At 37.9% G+C, this 22,500-nt stretch overlaps 1 protein-coding gene across 1 annotated transcript in view; it reads left to right on the forward strand.

The window, feature by feature from the left end:
• The window catches only part of LOC106874357 (sodium- and chloride-dependent taurine transporter), a 143,110-nt gene that overhangs the window by 119,683 nt on the left and 927 nt on the right, over positions 1-22,500 (forward strand). The window contains exons 6-13 of the mRNA XM_089347340.1: positions 1,631-1,822; positions 4,116-4,222; positions 6,213-6,337; positions 12,316-12,428; positions 16,359-16,499; positions 19,070-19,166; positions 19,532-19,611; positions 20,932-21,102. Of these exons, the coding sequence (XP_089203466.1) occupies positions 1,631-1,822; positions 4,116-4,222; positions 6,213-6,337; positions 12,316-12,428; positions 16,359-16,499; positions 19,070-19,166; positions 19,532-19,611; positions 20,932-21,102 (1,026 nt within the window). The remainder of the gene's footprint in view (positions 1-1,630; positions 1,823-4,115; positions 4,223-6,212; positions 6,338-12,315; positions 12,429-16,358; positions 16,500-19,069; positions 19,167-19,531; positions 19,612-20,931; positions 21,103-22,500) is intronic.

Below are 22,500 nucleotides of genomic sequence, written 5' to 3' on the forward strand. Positions count from 1 at the left end.
ACTTAACTTGTACTTTATTCTATTGTTCCTGATAAAAATGAAAGGCAAAATTGACCTTGATAGGATTTGAACTCAAATCATGAAGGGCTGGAACAAATACCTGAAGGCATTTTTCCTAATACTCTCATAATTCTGCCAATCCACTATCCTGATGATGATAATAATGGTTTCAAATTTTGGCACAAGGCCAGAAACTTCAGTAGTAAGTTGATTACACTAACCCCAGTGTTCAACTGGTAATTATTTTATTGACCTTGAAAGGATGAAATGCAAAGGTGACCTTGGCAGAATTTGAACTCAGAATGTACAAATGAATGAACAACCACTAAACATTTTGACCAGCATGCTAACAATTCTGCCAGCTCACTAGCTTATTCATGAAAATGGATGAAATGCTGCTAAGCATTTGACCCAGTATGCCAATGATTCTGCCAGCTTGCTGCCTTATAATGATGCTAATAAACCTTTCTACTACAGGCGCAAAGCCTGAAATTTGGTGGAAGGGGTTAAATGATTACATCAACCCCAGTACTCAACTGGTACTTATTTTATTGACCCCCAAAAGGATAACAGGCAAAGTCAACCCTGCATTTGAACTCAGAATGTATTGTCAGATGAAATACTGCTAAGCATTTCACTGGTGTGCTAATGATTCTACCAGCTCACCGCTTTTAATTTCAAATTTTGGCACAAGGCCGGAAATCTTTGGGAAGTGGGTAAGTCAATCACATCGACCCCAGTGTTCAGCTGGTACTTGTTTCATCAACCTCTGAAAGGGAGGAAAGGCAAAAGTTGACCATGACAAAATTTTAACTCAGAGCATGAAGACAGACAAAATGCTGTTAACCATTTTGCGTGGTGTGCAAGCACTCTTCCAGCTCACCACCTTTATACTCATCTACTCTTTTACTCTTTTACTTGTTTCAGTCATTTGACTGTGGCCATGCTGGAACACCGCCTTTAGTCGAGCAAATCGACCCCAGGACTTATTCTTTGTAAGCCTAGTACTTATTCTTTCGGTCTCTTTTGCCGAACCGCTAAGTTACGGGGACGTAAACACACCAGCATCGGTTGTCAAGCAATGTTGGAGGGACAAACACACACACATATACATATACATATATACGATGGGATTCTTTCAGTTTCCCTCTACCAAATCCACTCACAAGGCTTTGGTCGGCCCGAGGCTATAGTAGAAAATACTTGCCCAAGGTGCCACGCAGTGGGAATGAACCCAGAACCATGTGGTTGGTAAGCAAGCTACTTACCACACAACCACTCCGGCACCTATAATGATGATGATGATAATAACCCTTTCTATTATAGGCACAAAGCCTGAAGTTTTGGGTGAGATGACTAGTCAATTACATCGATCCCAAAATTTCACTGGTACTTAATTTATCGACCCTGAATGATGAAAGGCAAAGTCAACCGCAGCAGAATTTGAACTCAGAACATAGCAATGGGCAAAATACCACTAAGTATTTTGTCCAGCATGCTAACGACTCTGCCAGCTCACTGCCTTTATAATGATGATAATAATGAGATATGAATGAAGATGATGATGAGGAGGAGGAAGAGTAAGAAGAACTTAGTAGATTGAATCATCATTTTCTTGTTTTTTTTTTAGGTATTTATGGTTTTGTGTCCAGTCACTATGGGACTTTTGGGCATTGTCCTCATCTACGGCCATGCTGTAGTCCCAACAGCTGAAAAAACCTTTAGTTATATGTTCTTGGGATACTTTGACATCTCGAAAACTGAGGATGAAGTGAAGAATGAAGTTGGTCAAGCCATTAAAAATCATCTTGGAGATCCAAAGGTAAGTAATTATATTTTTAAATTGTTTTCCTAAGTATGAATTTTTTTTTTTTTTTTTTACCAAAATTTGCTTTTAACAATTTAGAAAATCTTTTTTATGCTTTTATAACCTAGAATTTCACGGCTGGTCAAATTGATAAAATATATTTCCATTGACCATATGCCCTTTCACCAATGACCATGTGCTTTTCCCTACTTGGTGGTCACTGCATCACCTATATCCCTATATTATTTACCTCTAATCCTCTGTTGCTTGCCTAACACTTTTGCAACCTTACCTTTTGTCCCTCAGCCCCTATCTCCCTCACCTGTTCCTCTATCCCAATTGCCTTCACATTCATCAACTCATCCTTTGAAGGTATGTCCTAACACCTCATCATCATCATCATCTTCTCTCCTTTCCTAGCTGGGACATCCCTGTATCTCCTCCACAGCAAGACAACTGTTCCTTTTCCTCTGTCATACCCTTACCTAACAAACCTGGCATTAAGCCATCTCCTTTGATATCCACCCCAAATTCAATCAAGGAGTTTTGTTTTGCAAGATATTTGGCAACCTCAAGAGTGTTAGTAAACTATGTGTTATGATCAGCATAAGGATGAGCATTCAATTTCAGAAATCATGCTAAGAAAGACATTGGTGCCACCGGCACGAGGGTCACAACAACAATTTCCATTTGATTTTAATTTGATTTGATTTGATTTTGATGTTGATGTTGATGTACTTGACTCAATAGGTCTCCTCAAGCACAGTATGTCGCCCTACGATCCAAGGTACTTTTGAGAGGGCTGGTCATGTGACACTGGTGTAGATTACAGCTGTGAACTAACTTTATTTGCTGGGTCTTCTCAGTCACAGCATATCTCCAGAGGTTTCGGTCTTTCATCATTGCCTCTGTGAAGCCCAACATTTGAAGGTCATGCTTCACCACCTCATCCCATGTCTTCCTAGGTCTCCCTTTATCCCGGATTCTTTCCACTGTTTGGGAGTGGCACTTCTTCACACGGCTCTCCTCGTCCATCCACAGTACATGACCATACCAACACAAACATCTCTCTTGCATGCCACATCCAATGCTTCTTATGTCTAACATTTCTCCCAGGGTGCTTACACTCAGTGTGCACACTGACATTACACATCCAGCGGATCATACTAGCTTCATTTCTTATTTCTTTATTGCCCACTAGGGGCTAAACATAGAGGGGACAAACAAGGACAGACAAAGGTATTAAGTCGATTACATCAACTCCAGTGCATAACTGGTACTTAATTTATTGACCCCGAAAGGATGAAAGGCAAATCGACCTCAGCGGAATTTGAACTCAGAACGTAACGGCAGACGAAATACCACTAAGCATTTTGCCCAGCTTGCTAACGTTTCTGCCAGCTTGCTGCCTCATTTCTTTTGAGCCTACGCATGTCTTCAGCAGTCACGGCCCATATTTAACAGCCGTGAAGCATGGCAGTTCGCACACATGCATCATAAAACCTACCTTTCACTCTGAGCGAGAGGCTCTTTGTCACCAGTAGGGGTAGAAGCTTTCTGAACTTTGCCCCGGCTATTCTTATTCTAGTGGTAACACTCTCTCAGTATCAACCCTCACTACAGACTTGGTCACCTAGGTAGCAGAAGCTATCAACTACTTCTAGTTTCTCACCATGGCATGTGATGAAATCTGTTTTCTGAGCATCTGTGGTATTTATTGCTCCTGTGCATCTGCTGCATACAAAAGCTACCTTCCTGGTTAATCTTCCTTTGATGTTGCTGCACCTCTTATGTGTCCATAGTTTACACTGGGTACATCTTATGGAGTTTCTACCTATACTTTTTCTACAGATCAAGCAAGGCCACCTACCTGAAGGGGTGTGTGATGTGTTCGCCTTCCTACTTACTAGAACTTTGGTCTTTGCAACATTGACTTTAAGGCCCTTCGATTCTAAACCTTGCTTCCACACTTGAAATTTCTTCTCTAGTTCTGGTAGTGATTCTGCTATGAGGGCCAGGTCATCAGCATAGAGGAGATCCCAGGGGCAACCTGCCTTGAACTCCTCTGTTATTGCCTGGAGGATTATGATGAATAACAGGGGACAGTGACTACCACTGCTGTTCCCACTGCCGCCACCACCACCACCACCATCACCCACAACCACTTCCCTCATATTGTGTTTCTTATGTGATGCATGTCTATATATATGACATGTCATCACTGAATGATAGTTTATGTTTTTCCTAACACTACATCAATTTTTTTTCAATAATATTTTCGTTTCGTTTTTTTCTTTTTTTTTTGCAGACTTGGATGGATGCTCTTATAATGCATATCTATAGTATGGGTTTGTGGTCTGGAGTTGTTCCCATGCTGGGAAGTCATCTGCCAAACAAGAAAGTTTTACTCAACACGTGAGTATTCAACATTCAGTCACTATTTCTAATTTTCTTATGGGGAGATGCTATAAGATAATAATGTCATACATTCACTTAAATTTCTATGATTAAATACACTTGAGCCCAGCAATAAATGGGTGGCTGTTGTTGTTTAGCTTCATGTTAGCCCTGATTGAGTGGAGGCGCAACGGCCCAGTAGTTAGGGCAGCGGACTCGCGGTCATAGGATCGCGGTTTCGATTCCCAGACTGGGTGTTGTGAGTGTTTATTGAGTGAAAACACTTAAAGCTCCTCAAGGCTCCAGCAGGGGATGGTGGCGAACCCTGCTGTACTCATTCACCACAACTTTCTCTCACTCTTTCTTCTTGTTTCTGTTGTGCCTGTAATTCAAAGGGCCAGCCTTGTCACACTGTGTCATGCTGAATATCCCCGAGAACTACGTTAAGGGTACACGTGTCTGTGGAGTGCTCAACCACTTGCACGTTAATTTCATGAGCAGGCTGTTCGATTGATCAGATCAACTGGAACCCTCGACGTCGTAAGCGACGGAGTGCCAACAACAACAACAAGCTCTGATTGAGCAGAATTATAATCAAAGGCATTCCACCTGTATCCATCCTGCCATTTTAGCAATGTTTAGGAATATGTTATCTATTATGTCCTTCCCTACTTTAAGACAATAAGGTGCAATCTAAGAGAAATTTAGCTGTTATTTCTCACAAGTTGAACAACCATAAAGTCTCCCTTATTCTGCTGGCACAAGTATAATTGTGGAGCACTGAAGCACTGTATAATTAATAAGTGTTTTGTTAGCATGCAATCATCATCATTGTTTAAGTTCATTCTTGGACCTGAGTAGATGATTGCGAACAGCTCCCGAGTCATCTGGCAACTTGCTGGAATATAAAAGGATGTTTTTTTAAGACATTGAATGAATATGGGGATCCAGTAAAGTAAAATAGGAATCAAAAGGGCCCATAGGCAAAAACTTGTTGAGAAACACTGATCTATGGAAAGAACAACTTGCATTAACCTAATATAATACAGGTATTATTAAATAAATTAATACGACAAGACAAGCGGTGTTATTGTATGGAGCTGAGACATGGCGAACAACAGTTAAGTCAAATAAGAAAATACAATCATTCATCAACAAGTGCTTGCATAGTATACTTAAAACCAGATGGCCCGAACACATAAGCAATATGGAGATATGGCAAAGAATGAATCGAGTTTTGATTAGAGAGCAAATATTTAAAAAAAAGTGGAAGTGGATTGGTAGCACAATTAGAAAGGACACACCAAATGCAGTGAAAAGTGCTTTACAGTGGAATCCGGATGGATATAGAAAGAGGGGTAGGCCTAAGAACTCGTGGCGTAGATCAACACAAAAGGAACTAGAGAAAGGGGGACATTCATGGCAGAGTATAAGTACAGAAGCGAGAAATTATGTGACATGGAATTCAATTATAAGTGGCCTATACTCCGCGTTGGAGGGTTAAAGGCAAGAAAGAAAGAAAGAATTATCAAATAAATACTGGTATTGTTAATTAACTTAATATAAAACCGCTATTGTTAAATAAAACACTGTAATTTGAGAAGTAATGATCCATTTTAAATACAGTAGATACTTTATGTTAATAGCAATTAGATTAACACAGATTAGTACAAATTCTCTTGTTTCTAGTTAAGACATTTTCTTTTATTTATTTATTTTTCTGGGTGTTAGTTGTTTGAGAGGTCTAATTGTTTGAGACATGCATAAGAGAGAGTTTACAGTAGGTAGTAAGAACTAACTAATTGGAATTCATCTTGTGATTGTGTAAATTTTGCAATATATGCATGAGAAAGAGATGTATAACACAGCACAAAAATAGTTACTTCTTTAATTAACCACACATAACCATGTGAACAATTGCAAAGTTTCTATTATTGATTTAGATATCTGTATAAATATGTATATTTGAGATTCTTTCACAGCTCTTTGTATTGTATGTACTCCACAGTGCATGGATGTTACTACTGTTAACATATGGACTTCTACCACATTGGCTTCTTGTAGCCATTGTTCCCTACATCAACCCTCAAGATATTGGTGGTGTGTTGTCCTCAACTTCAGGAATGAAACAAGGTAAATATTGGTGTTGTTTGACATAAATATTTTACACCATAAATGTGTGTGTGTGTGTGTGTGTGTGTGTGTCTCTCTGTCTCTCTCTCTCTCTCTCTCTCTCTCTCTCTTTCTCTCCTTATCTTGACATCATGAGGTTGTGTCAAATGAATGTCGTTCATTTTCAATATTCTGTGAAACACATACCTGGCAATGGAAAGATATTACATTGCTTCAAAGCAGGTAAAAGCTGGTGACAGGAAGGGCATCCTGCCATAGAAAATCTGCTTCAATAAACCCTATCAAATTTATGCAAGCAAGGAGGAAGTGGATATTAAAACGATGTTGATGATATTATTTTTATAAAGGAAAGATTACTTGAAAATCTTAGCTATGCAGCTTTCATTAAATTGTCCAATGAAAGCCACATAGCCTAAACTTCAAAATACTTTTAACCTTTTCCATGTACAAATATATTAAAAAGTATGTTGGTAGTCTCTTGTAGTCTAAGAAAGATGGTTCTGATAATTCATACTGAACAACCTGTGCAAATGATTTGTTTATAGTGATCAGGTGCTTGTATTGCACATTAGCTCATTAGCTCACACCTGCCATCAAATTGATATTGCCTAAACAGGTGCACAGTGTACCTCACATCAGGTGTTAAAGTGATTGCAGAGCAACATGAGATTAAGTGCTTTGCTCAAGAACACAACACACTGCCTGTCCAGGAATTGAAATGATCTCACAGTCATGAGTGCAACACCCTAACCACTAGGTCTGGCACCCTCACACTAAAAATACACACACACACACATTAAATATGTTACTCTACAGAAAAGTATTGAGTGCTCCTTTAATGTTTGACTGTTTTTATATATGACTATACATAAAAACAAACAATAAGCATAAAAACAAATATCACCATGGGACTTTAGAAGCATAACAGCATGATGATGGTCAGAATATCCTACTGTTTGTGGTATAAAGTTGGAATATAGCTTATGTAATACTGGAACCCCACAGCTGGAAGTTCAAGAGACAAATAGAAGGAAGAATCTGACATGTATGTGACAGGTATTATGTTAAAGTAATCTTGTCTTTGTGAAAAAGTTGTCAATTTCATGTCTAATTTATCAGTAAATTAACTATATGCCTGCCAAGAAACATGCTCTATAATTTGCCATTCATAAGTGTGGTCTCTTTACTTGCATGGTCTTCCACTGAGGTCTTAAATGTCCTTTAAGTATTTTATCTTAAAGGCTTACATATGATACATATGAAAAGTCTGGAAGTATTTGTAATAAAAATGGGACATCTTTTCTTCATTACAAACTTCTAAAGTTATTTGTTATTCACAGTCAAGCTGAGAATATTAAAGACAAAAAAAAACTTCAATTTATTAACAAAAACCCTTACAATTTGTCAGAAAGTATAGTAGGACAGTAGGTTATTGGTGAGCTTAGTAAATGCCCTGGTTTTGATTCTTGATTGTAAACATTTCACTTATACAACTAACGCTCTTTTTCTAAAACATTCCTCATCTAAACCTGAGGCCTTTTTTTTTTTTGTGTATCTATGTAAAAACATCATTATGAGATTATATACTATTTGAGAAGATATCCAAGTAAATATATCATTTAAGAAAAACAACATGGGGTTTCTCTTTTCAGCCCCAGAGAATGTTGTTTTGAGATTGGGTTTGACATATTCTGCCTAATGGTGTAGGGGCTGATGCTATGATAACCTGACATGAAGATCTCTCTGTTAGACAGTTTATACTGCTACACATTATGTGCTAGATTGAGCATAAAACACTGAAGCTGGCAACACCGTTTTAGTTAATGAAGTAACTTAGTGGGATATAATAGTTCTTGCAGGCATACATACTATAAAGTGTGCTGGTTTTAATTGGCATGTTATATGTAATATATTCATACAAAGATGCTGGCTCTCTGATAATATTTTATATTTTAGTTTTAAATGTTGTTTATTATGTTTTAGGTAACTAAGTAAGCTTAAGTTCTGTTTTCAAATCTTGGATTTAGTGGTTATCACTATTAAAACTATATCCTATATATATATATATATATATATATATATATATATATATATATAGATAGATAGATAGATAGATAGATAGATATATAGTTCAAATTTATAGAAAAACAAAGACAAAGACAGGTGTTGGAACAATAAGCAAGTGTATTAGTTTGATGCTTGGGAAAAATAGAAAAGTATTTTATGTTTCGAGCCTATGCTCTCTGACTGAAAGGAATTAGAGGAAATGAATAGAAAGAGAATGAAAAAAACGTGTTGATATATATCGTCATCATTTAACGTCCGTCGTCCATGCTGGCATGGGTTGGACAGTTTGACCAGGGCTGGCATGCTGGAAGGCTGCACCAGACTCCAGTCTGGTTTGGCATAGTTTCTATGGCTGGATGTCCTTCCTAACCCCAACCATTCTGAGAGTGTAATAGGTGCCTTTATGTGCCACCTGTATGAGTGCCATTTGCATGACACCAGTATCTGCTATGGCTACAATTTTACTTGACTTGATGGGTCTTCTTCTCAAGCACGGCATAATGCCAAAGGTTTCGGCCATTCGTCATTGCCTCTGTGAGGCCCAACAATTGAAAAGTGCTTTTTACATGCTATCAGCACAGTTGGCAGTTACATGACACCAGCATCAGCCACAACCATGATATATATAGTTCTATATTTAAGAGATGAGGAATTATGTACATTATTTACATTCGATGGATATTTGTCCTCATCTAGTGGTTTAGAGTGCGGGCTACTATCCCAAGATTCCGAGTTCGATTCCAAGCAGTGACCTGAACAACAACAACAACAACAACAACAACAACCACATCGAAAAAAACTTTAGGAATGAGAACCCAGGTTCGAAATTTTCCCCAAATTTCGGGCCTTGTGCCTAGAATAGAAAAGATTATATATACATAATCCTCATCATTTTACCTCTACTTTCCTTCCTAGAATGGCTTGGATGGGTTGTCATTGTAGTACAAGTCAGCTCTTATTCAGAATTACTGTCTTGTTGAGTGTGCTTAGGTGACCATGTCCCACTTGCAGTATGGCTGCAATCCAATGACTGAAATAAGTAAAAGGTAAAAATAAAAAAGATATATACACAGGAGCCTGTTTTTTTCTGAGTCAAGAACTATTAGATGATTCTCTGTGTGTGTGTGTGTGTGTGTGTGTGTGTGTGTGTGTGTGGAGATGGGGGGGTGTATGTGTGTCTGTGTATGTGTGTGTGAGAGGGGAAGAGAGAGAGAGAGAGAGAGAGAGAGAGAGAGAGACAGAGAGAGAGAGAGAGAGGGAGAGAGTTTATTTGAGCCTGAATTTTTCTAAATTTATCACAAAAAACAGTCTGAGTTTCTTGGACCTGAAGTAGCTTTAATTTTGCATAAATTCATGTAGCTAGCCAATCAGAGAGCCTGTATGTGATTGTTTGCTTTACTAGAAATACATCCAAATGTAATCCAAATACTCTCAGCTGTTTTTATTTTATTTAAAAAGAAAAACAAGACACATTGGATAATGCACTGTTTAACACTCTGTATATAAAGTATAAAGAAGGAATGGTCACATTTTGATTGTCATTGATCATGGTTCCGTTTTACCCTTTTGATACCAACCCACCTAACTTTATGCTTTGCAATGATCTGAATAAAACTTCCATCAAAATTTTATGATAATTTAAGTCCCAAACAACAGCTTAATAATGGTTTCAAATTTTGGCACAAGGCCAGTGAGTTTGAGGGAGAGATTAAGTTGATTACATCGACCCAGTGCTCAACTGGTACTTAATTTTATCGGCCCCTGAAAGGATGAAAGGCAAAGTTGACCTCCGTGGTATTTGAACTCAGAATGTAAAGATGGATGAAATACCATTAAGCATTTTGCCCAGCATGTTAATGATTCTGCCTGTTCGCCACCTTAATGATAATAATAATAATAATCCTTTCTATTATAGGCTCAAGGCCTGGAATTTGGGGGGAGCGGAGTAGACGATCACATCGAACCCAGTACTCAACTAGTACATATTTTATCAACCATGAAAGGATAAAAGGCAAAGTCAGTCTCAGTGGAATTTGAACTCAGAATGTAAAGACAGACAAAATGCCATTTAGCATTTCTGCTGGCATGCTAATGATTCTGCCAGCTCACTGCCTTAATAGTACTACTACTAATAATGATGATTATAATATAATAAAAGTTTAAAATTTTGGCACAACACCAGCAATTGTTGGGGAGGTAGTAAGTCAATTATATCGATTCCAGTGCTCAACTGGTACTTATTTTATCAACCTTGAAAAGATGAAAGGCAAAGTCAACCTCAGCAAAATTTGAACTCAGAATATAAAGAAGGACAGAATGCCGCTAAGCACTTTGCTCAGCATGGTAATAATTCTGTCAGCTTGCCACTTTACACCAGCTTAATAATGAAAGTTATCTTACTAAATTCTTCATCGTATTCCAATGTAATTTGAATATGATGAAAGTAATTGAAAGGCAGTGAGTGTCAGTTGTTGTTGTTGGCTGCGTCTCGTGTTTCCGAGCTTGCAATCCAGTTCATTTTCCTGGGTGTTTGAACCACAGATGGCTCCACAATCCAAGGGTTGCATGAAACATGCGGGGACATTGTGGACAAGAGATAGAAGGGGTTGGTTTGGGAAGGAGAAGGCGCTGCTTTCTCTCCCGTCTCTTGAGTTCAGCTCATGTGACTTGGGCTTTCTTAAAGTCCGCTGAACCTGTTTTGATGGTGTGTTTACCGAGATATCCTCTCAGTGTGCGGGGTCAATGTTGGTGCTTTTCAAGGCTGATTTGAGTTGGTTCTTGTACCGCCTCAAGGGGGCTCCATGAGGACGTTTTCCTTCAGACAGTTCACCGTAGAGACAGATCTTGGGAAAGCGATGTTCATTCATCCGACGGATGTGACCTGACCATCGGAGACGATGTTCAATGATCAAAGCTTCGATGCTCAAGAGACCTGATCTTTCAAGCACAGAGTTATTGGTGATGTGATCTTCCCAGTTGATGTTCAGGATAGAGTGAAGTTTGGATTGATTGGATTGAGTGTCAGTAGAAATATGGTAACAAAGGGGCTAGTAAAATCGCTGCCTTCCATACATACAGGCTTGTCCTTTCAGGAGCCAGTGCTACATAAGTATCACCTGTACCAGTGCTGTGTAAACCCACCTTTGCCAGTGCTGTGTGAATGTACCTATGCGGTGCTGTGTAAAAATCATCTGTGCCAGTGCTGTATAAACACACCCATGCTGGTGTTGTGTAAATACACCCATGCTGGTGTTGTGTAATGATCACCTGTGCTGGTGCTAGCGTAAAAACACCTATGCCGGTGGCATGTTGTTGTTGGCACTCCGTCGCTTACGATGTCAAGGGTTCCAGTTGATCTGATCAATGGAACAGCCTGCTCGTGAAATTAACGTGCAAGTGGCTGAGCACTCCATAGATACGTGTACCCTTAACGTAGTTCTTGGGGATATTCAGCGTGACACAGTGTGACAAGGCTGACCCTTTGAATTACAGGCACAACAGAAACAGGAAGTAAGAGTGAGAGAAAGTTGTGGTGAAAGAGTACAGCAGAGTTCACCACCATCTCCTGCCAGAGCCTCGTGGAGCTTTATGTGTTTTCGCTCAATAAATACTCACAACGCCGGTCTGGGAATCAAAACTGCGACCCTATGACCGCGAGTCCGCTGCCCTAACCACTGGGCCATTGTGCCTCCACCCGGTGGCATGTAAAAAGCACCCAACACACTCTATTAAGTAGTTGGCATTAGGAAGGGCATCCAGTCATAGAACCCATGTCACAAAAGACGATTAGAATCTGGACAGCTCCCAGCTGGCCAGCTCCGTATCAAACTGTCCAATCCATGCCAGCATGGAAAGCAGATGTTAAACAATGATGATGAAATAACACGTGATAATTTCCCTTCTCTTTGCAGGTCTTCCCGTGTTACTGGTATCGGTTGCCAATACATTCTCTCAATACAATTTATCTCCAGTTATTGCTTCGATGGTCTATCTGTCTTTTTTCTTACTGGCACTGCTTCATCAGGTAGGTTTATTTCAACAATCACATCAAAGGAGAAAACACTTTTTATACAACAGTGTGTAGCCTTGCTAACTCTTTTAATTAGGCAGAGTGTGTATGACAAAAACACATTGTTTAACACTTGCATATATGCACAAATACACATACAAACATACACACAGAAATAAACTACAAATACATTTATGTATTGATACATGCATGCGCGCGTGCGGGCACACAAACACACACACACACACACACACACACACAGAGTCATACACATACTAAATGCATGAAACTCTCAGGCTTTGAGTCACTCTGTTAGTTGAACTAAATATTAATAAAAATATACAGTCATATTTTTAGTTCTATTTTTCCTGTTCACATCAATACACCTAGTAGATAAAGCAATTAAGATTATGAAGCCAGGAAATGCTCCCGGCCCATCAGGAATCACTGGGACAACTGAAGAACATCAATAGAGAAATCAGTGTGTATGACAAAAACACATTGTTTAACACTTGCATATATGCACAAATACACATACAAACATACACACATATTTTTTTCATGCTAGCATCACTATTAAGGTCATGATAACTTGCACACCTACAAATACATTTATGTATTGATACATGCATGCGCGCGTGCGGGCACACAAACACACACACACACACACACACACACACACACACACAGAGTCATACACATACTAAATGCATGAAACTCTCACTATTGATGTTCTTCAGTTTGTATGTGTATTTGTGCATATATGCAAGTGTTAAACAATGTGTTTTTGTCATACACACTGATTTCTCTATTGATGTTCTTCAGTTGTACCAGGGTCTCTGGTTTGTTGATGTAAACTCTCATTTTTCATATGTGATGTGGTGGTGTTGCAAAATCTGTCGAATGTAAATAATGTACATAATTCCTCGTCTCTTACATATAGAACTGTACTAGTCTGGGAACTTTTTGATACTGTCTCATACAGTGTGCACTGGATATTTTTTTCATGCTAGCATCACTATTAAGGTCATGATAACTTGCACACCTACAAAACTTGAGGGGCTTTATACTAGCAGATAAGGATTAAGGTATGAGAGAAGGGAGTGAATCAGAGCAGGTCCTAGCTGTAGGGATGCTACATTGCTACCCACATTCAGGAGAGAGTTAGAAATGGATCAGTTGTAGCTGCAATGGGATAAATAATGGTGATGAGTTGTCCAATATTCTTGTTAAGTGCCATCCCTGAGTTCAAATAACACCAGCATTTACTTTCACTTTCATTCTCCTAACCATGTGTCTATGAAAATGGAAGCGGTATAATAAATGATGAATTCAATTGACTATGTACCTACACTACAAAATTGTAGCCTTGTGTTAAAATTATCTATCATTGTAATTTTAATGGGGGTTTTTTTCCAATAAAAATATTTTGAACCTTCAAGTGAAACCTTTGTACCAAGAGCCTCTATGTAGAGGAGTTTCTGTACAGGTAATTACTAAATGTGATAAGTTAGAATCCGCTGCTGTATATGGCTATTGCATTATCTTTTATGGAAATAAAGAATCCATTTCAGATTTCATGAGATAATTCAGAAAGCAGATGGAAAGGAAGATAATAAATAATGACTAAAATAAAATAAAATAAAAACAAGAACAATGAATGTATAGTTATACATGAATGAGTGTGTATGCATGTGTATATGTGTGTATGTGTACACATTAAATGTTAATATAGGGACGTATTCATATGCACACACACACACACACACACATATATGTATATATACATACATACAGGGTGTCCCAAAAATCACTGATGGGTTTCAATTTCTAATAACTTCCTTAAATTTACAGATAAAAGCATGAAATTTTGATACAATATAAAGGACATAATGGAAATTAATAGGCACAAGTCAAATTTTGCAACACCACTACATCACATATGAAAAATGACATCTCTTAAATGTCAGCCATTTTCAGCTTCACACAACCATGCTCTTTCCAAAACTTGCACCATAACACCCTCAAGAGTTTCAGACTCCACTTCTCTGATTTCTCTATTGATGTTCTTCAGTTGTACCAGGGTCTCTGGTTTGTTGATGTAAACTCTCATTTTTCATATGTGATGTGGTGGTGTTGCAAAATTTGACTTGTGCCTATTAATTTCCATTATGTTCTTTATATTGTATCAAAATTCCATGCATTTATTTGTAAAGAGGGTTGATAAATAACATATTAATGTAGGGTAAGTGAAATCATTGGACTGGATGCCTTACAATATCTGCTCTAGCTCTTTGTGTTCTGAGTTTTAAAGTCTCATCATAATCTACCTGGGTGGTAGGCTTAATCTATCTCCCAGTTTAACACTGCTATCATCTAGCCTATGGGATACCTTCAACAAAGTTTGTTTTGCTGCAAGTATTAAGACCATGTCTCTAATTTGAGCTTATCTTATTACTACCCTCTCCTTAGATTTGGTGACTCTGAAAAATGACACACACGCCCCCCCCCCACACGAACATGAATATTAAATGATGATGATAGGGCTGTGCTATTCTGTGTATCCTTATCTTTTATATAAGCTGGTACGGCAACATTTAAATGAGATCTGGTTGCTTTTAGAGTCTCCCTTACAGTGCTTCCCTCATTGGTTTGTAGCTGCACGTATTCTTATGGGGAGTAGGAGAGATCTTAGACTGACTGTCACAAACCAACAAAGCACTCATCAGTTTTACAATAGACCCACTGCCTGCCACCTTAAATAACGGCCTGTGTCTTTTCTTCTTAGAATTTTGCAAACTCAAACATTAGCAATTAAGTAACATGACCATTAAAGAAAATGGTTCTATTTTGGATACAAGACCAACGGTATTTTAGTCTTCCTTATGGTGAGGGTTATTCTACACTATCAACCCCAGAATTTGATTGGTATTTTATTTTATTGACTCTAGTTTGATGAAAAGCAAAGTTGACATTGGTGGTACTTGAACTTAGAATGTAAGACATCAGAAGAGATACCACTAAAGGTTTTGTCCAATGCACTTGAAATTCTGTTAGCTCACTGCCCTATGGCAACTAAACTAATGCAGCAGGTCAAAGACTGATAAAAGACATTTTACCTATTTATTTTATTTTGTTTTTGTATTTGGTTTGCAAGATTCTCTATATGAATTCATTGAAACATATTTTATTGTGTCTGGGGAGAATTATTTTCTTTTAGTGCCTTATTTATTTAACACAGTGGAGGCGCAATGGCCCAGTGGTTAGGGCAGCAGACTCGTGGTCATAGGATCACGGTTTCGATTCCCAGACCAGGCGTTGTGAGTGTTTATTGAGTGAAAACACCTAAAGCTCCACGAGGCTCTGGCAAGGGATGGTGGCGAACCCTGCTGTACTCTTTCACCACAACTTTCTCTCACTCTTACTTCCTGTTTCTGTTGTGCCTGTAATTCAAAGGGTCAGTCTTGTCACACTGTGTCACGCTGAATATCCCCGAGAACTACGTTAAGGGTACACGTGTCTGTGGAGTGCTCAGCCACTTGCATGTTAATTTCACGAGCAGGCTGTTCCGTTGATCGAATCAACTGGAACCCTTGACGTCGTAAGCGACGGAGTGCCAACAACAACAACAATTTAACACATTCACCAGTCTGATTTCCACTCATTTACTTGTTTGTTTTACCTCTGAATGTGTTAAACTTATAAGGCACTAAAAGAAAATTACTATCTCCAAACACAATATCTATATATTTATTTTTTATTTTCTGTATTTTTTTAACATAAAAGATGCATGGACAAAAGCAATAGCAGATATAAGACCCTGGGCGATTTTTTGTACCATTTTTGCTTTGCTGTAAAAAGCACATCTTAAATGCCATCAAATGCGGTATTCATTTTGCTTTTTCTTGTAAGTCCTGTCATATTTTTCTACCCATGTCTTTTTAGATCATCCATCTGGAAGTGGTATTGGACAGCTTCTTACTCTCATTGCCAACATCCCTCCATCGATTTCTTAACAGGCGAGAGTACACTATTGCCATTGTATGCTTTTTCTCACTGCTGGTCAGTCTGTCATGTGTTTGTCAGGTAAATATCTCACCAGGATACACATCTTGATGTTGTTTAACCCCTGTTCCCAATTCAATCCTAATCAAGTTGATATATGATCAAAACTATTTCAACCATTGCAGAAACTGAGAGAGAGAGAGAGAGAGAGAGAGAGAGGGGGGAGAGGGGAAAGGGAGAGAGAGAGAGAGAGAGAGAGATAACACATAAATGGAGCCTGAAAGATTGCTTTAAAATGCGTGGTATATTTTATAAATATGTCTGTTCAAGTATCATCATAGCATGAAACTATTAGTAGCTCTTTCGGTTGTGTATTTAATTTGAGTGATTGATTGATTGATTGATTGATGTATGTATATTATGTATGTATATTATGTATGTGTGTGTGTGTGTTTATGTATGTGTTTATTACAACTATAACATGTAACTGCATCCCAGCATTATTGTGTATAGCAGAAATACCCGGCGTTGCCCGGGTTAAAGAGAATAATGAAATCTAAAAACGCCGTCTAGACTACGCATCATCTTTATATATAGAGATGTATATACACACACGCACCCAAACACACGTATATATATGTATATCAATATAAATATATGAAAGTCAATGAAGTTTCGTAAAAGAAGGTGATCATGTACAAACTTTCTTGCTGTTGTGATTATAACACCTCGTTGTAAACAATGTTCCTTGTTTTCCCTTGTGGAGCATATACAAATAGGTTTTTTTGCTGCCCACTCTTGAGCAGCCAACATACAGTTGTCCATGTGAGAAGCAGGGCTCTTCCAAGAGAAGACCAGCTACAGACAGTGTTTGACCCTGAGATTTGTTTATGGACATGGCAAAAGTCACACGAAGGGGGAATTGTAGTCTTCTGAATGTAAAAGGAATGTCTGCTCCTGATGGAGTAAGAGGAATTCTTGGAATAAAGACGTCATCCCCTTTTGCACATCCAGAAAGAATGGTAGCCTCGATAACATGTGACATCATTTTCTTTATCACGAGTCGTGTTCCATTGCAAAGTCTTGGTGGTTCCAGATTGCGGAGCAGCATAACAGGCGTTCCAACTTTAAGTGATAATATGTGGGGAGGTAGTCCTGGAGGCTCCAACGAATTGAGAAATTCAGGAGGATAGTTCACCACTTCATTTGTATCTGGAACTGTATCAACAGACTTGTAAGTTTGAAGATTGCCGGGAAGAGAATGCATCAGGTGTTGATTAATTTTTGTAACACCTACGTTTTTTGGAGCTAATATTGCTCTTTCACATAGCCAATTGTGATTTTGGTAGTTTTGTTTAAAGTTGGGAAAGACTTTGTGTTTGAGGTCATCTACAGAATTAACAACAGAACAAAATGGCCGGAGGTCTGCAACGAAATAATTTTACTCAACACTTTGCAAGTGAATCAGTGGAGGCAAAGATGCGTCTCATTTACTTGACAATTTATGCACCACATTGCAGAAATCACAATGTAAGTATATCTGAAAGGGTAGTCTTACACTGTTGTACCGTTGAATTACAAATAATGCTCATCTATTATGTTGGGGTTAAAATTTCATCAACATCAAAAATATATGAATTTTCATGGGAGTTATGGCCGTTATGCAAAGAATATAATTTCCAAATTTCATAAAGATCCATTCAATACTTTTGACGTAGTTTTGGATAAGAAAACAAATGACTAATGTGTGTGTTTGTGTGCATGTGTATGTGTGTGTGATGGGTGTATATATGTATAGATATCTGTATGCATGTATATATGTATATATGTACATATTACATGTACATCTATATATATATATATATATATATACATCTACACATATGTATACATATACATGTATGCCTATAGATCTATCTATATATATATACATCTATACATATACGTGTACATATACATCTATATGTATACATATACATCTCTCTCTCTCTCTCTTTCTCTTTCTCTATATCTATACATATACATGTACATATACATCTATATGTATACATATACATCTCTCTCTCTCTCTCTCTCTCTCTTTCTCTTTCTCTCTCTCGCTCTCTCTTTCTCTTTCTCTCTCTCTCTTTCTCTCTCTCTCTGAAAGTATCTGTCATTACAGTATCGAAATGGTGTACATATACATGTATATGTATACATATACATCTCTCTCTCTCTCTTTCTGTCTCTCTCTCTCTCTTTCTGTCTTTCTCTTTCTCTCTTTCTCTCTCTGTGAAAGTATCTGTCATTACAGTATCGAAATGTGATTGTTTCAGTTAGTGGAATAGTTTCATTTTTGAAGTGAAAGTATTTGACATGAGTGTTTTTGTTTCACTTTTGACACGTAATACTTAAATAGTGGAGGAGATATTATGTTGCCGTGGGCTCGAACTCTGCAAGAAGTTCAAAATTTTTTTGACTAAAACACAACTGGAACCCTAAGTAAGGCATGTGTAAAATTTGAATGAAATTGGTTGCATAGTTCTCGAGTTTTAGGGATTCACACAGACAGACAGACAGACAGACACACATTCTCATTTTTATATATATAGATAGATATCTTTTCAAATGTATTAAATCCAACTAATACACATTTGTTTAACAACTTTCAGGGAGGATTCCACCTGTACACACTTGTCAACAACTACCTTGATAGATACTTATGTGTTCTCATTCTGATTACAACTGTTCCATTTATCATTGCCTATAGTAAGTATATTCTACTACATTTAATCTTATCTTCTGATAGTTTTGTTGCCAAAATTTAATGATCAACAAACCTTCAGTGGTTTCCAAACACATATGCAGTAAGTAAGTTTGACAATTTCAGTCAACCCAGCGCTCACTAAATTATGTATGTATTGTGTAATATACCACTTATAGGCATGGGCATTGCTGTATAGTTAAAAAGTTTGCACCCCAATCTTATGATTTGGGTCTAAATTCCACTACATGGCACCATGAGTAAGTAAGTGTCTTCTACTATAGCCCTGCGATAACTGAACCCTACAACATGAAATTGATTTATCCATTCAAAACTGACTATTGATATATTTTCACTTGTCTTTCTACAGTTAAACAAGAATCTCTCCATTTCCCAATTGAACGAGCCTGCATGACCATGTGGTTTGGAATAGCACCACTCAGTGCTGCTGTAAGTTATCTTTCTTCATTTCTATAGAATTAGTTAAGACAATAGGCATGAGACGTTTTATGGCACAGCTGTTTTGGTGTCACCCGTTTGGTGTCACTGATTCAATACTGAATTATTTGACATCAGACGTTTTAATGTTTCACTCTTCCTCCTCCTCCTCTCTCTCTCTCTCTCTCTGCACATGGGGGCATATTTATCTATGTGTGTGAAGAGAGGGAGAGTGTTTGCGTCAATGGTGTTCAATTAATATATTGCAATGTTTTAAGGCAGTGAGTTGGCAGAATTGTTTGCATGCTGGGCAAAATGCTTAGCAGCATTTCATTCATCTTCATGTTCTGAGTTCAAATTCTGCTGAGGTTAACTTTGTCTTTTATCCTCTCAGAGTCAATAAAATAAGTACCAGCTGAACACTGGGGTTGATGTAATTGACTAAACCCCTATCCCAAAATTGCTGGCCTTGTGCCAAAATTTTAAACCAATATGTTGTAATGTTTGTCTCCCTTCCTCTCTCTATATTTCTATGCATGTGCATGCATGTGTGCATATGTTTGCCTCCTGCCACTGTTAAAACATCAGCATCCAAATAGCTGTCCTCAATCATGGCACCTTGTGTCCTTGAGCAAGACACTTTATTTCACATTGCTCTAGTCCACTCACCTGGCAAAAATGAGCTGTACCTGTAATTCAAAGGGTCAGCCTTGTCACATTCTGTGTCAAACTGAACCTCCTTGAGAAGTATGTGGAATGCTCAGCCACTTGCACATTAATCTCATGAATAGGTTGTTCCATTGATCAGATCAACTGGAATCCTCACCATCATAACCAACAGAGGGTTCAATTTTTTCTGAATAAAATATAACTCTCACCATAAATTTAGGAAATAGTTGAACATTACCTTTCCCATCTATATACTTATTAATTTATTCATATATATTCAGCTGCATCAAACTCTCTTATGCACCAAATGTCAATTCCTGAAGTAAAATTCGTGAAGTAAAATTGTGTAGCAACACCAAATGGCGGTGCCCCAGTTGGCCACAGCTCATGAGCTGAAACTAGATAAAATGAAATAAAATTAAATATATTTACATCACAGTTTTTGAACATCAATGGTCACAGGTTTCCAATGGATTGATCATTGATTCATTGCATCTCTCATGGTGTGAGTGACAAGAAAGTATCTAAGTAACTTGGTACATAATATCTTTAGTGTTCAAAAGAAAGGCATAATCACCACATAATCCCATAAATATATTGATTTGTGATTAAGTATGATGGGCATATTCTGTAATTAAATTTCTTTTTCTTTTCTTATTTCAGTGTCTCCTGACTTATTTCATGATAAGGTATGTGTACGCCACACCTGTGGTTGGCTATGAAGAACGCTGGGCTAATGGCATTGGATGGGCAATTGCTGCTGGACCCATTGTATTAGGTATTGGACTGGGCACATTCTTTGTTCTCCACAAGCAGAAAGGAACATTAAAAGAAGTAAGTATTTCATAGTTTACTTCATACAACTGCTCGTCTATCTGTTGAATTGTTTATTCACCTATTTTCTAACCCATGTGCAGATTCCCTATATTGCATAAAGCTAACATGTATGTGTATGTGCATGTGTGTGTAGGTACTGGCATGACTGTATAATTAAGAACCTTTTTGATCACATGGTTTTGGCCTCTGCCCACTGTGTAACATTTTGGGTTTTAATATTTTAAGCATCTCTGTGAGCAAAGCCCCTATACAGGATATTCTACACATTACCAGGATAGTGCTATTCTTCACTCTATACCACTCAACCTTGCATATTATAGCTTGAGACATCTCATATGAAAATAGTTCAGCTGACTGATGTGCCTTCAATAAGGTGCCCAGATCTCTGCCTCATATAACAGAGTTGTTAGGACAACTGACTTATACATGTCAATTTTTGTCCTTACTGAGACAGCATGAGCATTCCAAATTCAATCATAAAGCTTCTCAAACTGTATTACCCTTTCCGATATGAGTTTGGACCTTTCCATCGATATTAGCATTACTTGTTATTGTAGAACCCAAATATGTAAAAGCATCAACGGTTTTCAGAGCTTTGCGTTCAACAAACAAACTGGGCAAAATTTCTAGACTGTTACCAGGATGTGGCTGATACTGCAGTTTAGTCTTTTTTATGCTGATAGTTAAATCAAGAGATCTGGCTGCTGCTGCAAATCAATCAATGATGTATTGGATGTCCTCGAATGTATGAGCAAACAGGGCATGATCATCTGCAAACAGTAAGTCCCTTATTGCTTGAGGTGCAATTTTAGTCCCTGCTTTGAAAAGCTGTTGGTTGAAGATGCCTCCTGTTGTCCTATATTCAAGGTACACACCCTCTTCTACATCAGAAAAAGCACAATCCAGCATTTTTGCAAAAAATAGTGCAAATAATACTGGTGCCAAAAACACAACCTTGTTTCGTACTATTTTTAACATTAAAAGCCTGTGCTCCAATTTGATAATCCTAGGGTTTGTGACAGACCTACCAGTGCCTGCAGGTTGCTTAGATAATCACATCATAATTTTTTAATAATAATAATAATAAGAAGAAGAAGAAGAAGGAGAAGAAGGAGAAGGATAATAATAATCATAATAATAATAATAATAATAAGAAGAAGAAGAAGAAGAAGAAGAAGGAGAAATTAAAATGGTAAAGGAATAAACAACTATGTTATGAACTTCCTTAGCTTACAGCTGTTTCTGCAAAAGAATGCGGTGCACTCATAGTTGAAGGCTTGAATGCTTCGTGTCTGAAGCTTCAATGAAGCTACAGGGTAATACTCAAGCATTCAACTATGAGTGCTTTGCATCTTATAGCATAAACAACTGTAAGCTAATAGAGTTCAAAACACA

This window comes from Octopus bimaculoides, chromosome 2 (genome assembly GCF_046866305.1).
Source record: "Octopus bimaculoides isolate indiv1 chromosome 2, ASM4686630v1, whole genome shotgun sequence".
Taxonomy (NCBI): Eukaryota; Metazoa; Mollusca; class Cephalopoda; order Octopoda; family Octopodidae; genus Octopus; species Octopus bimaculoides.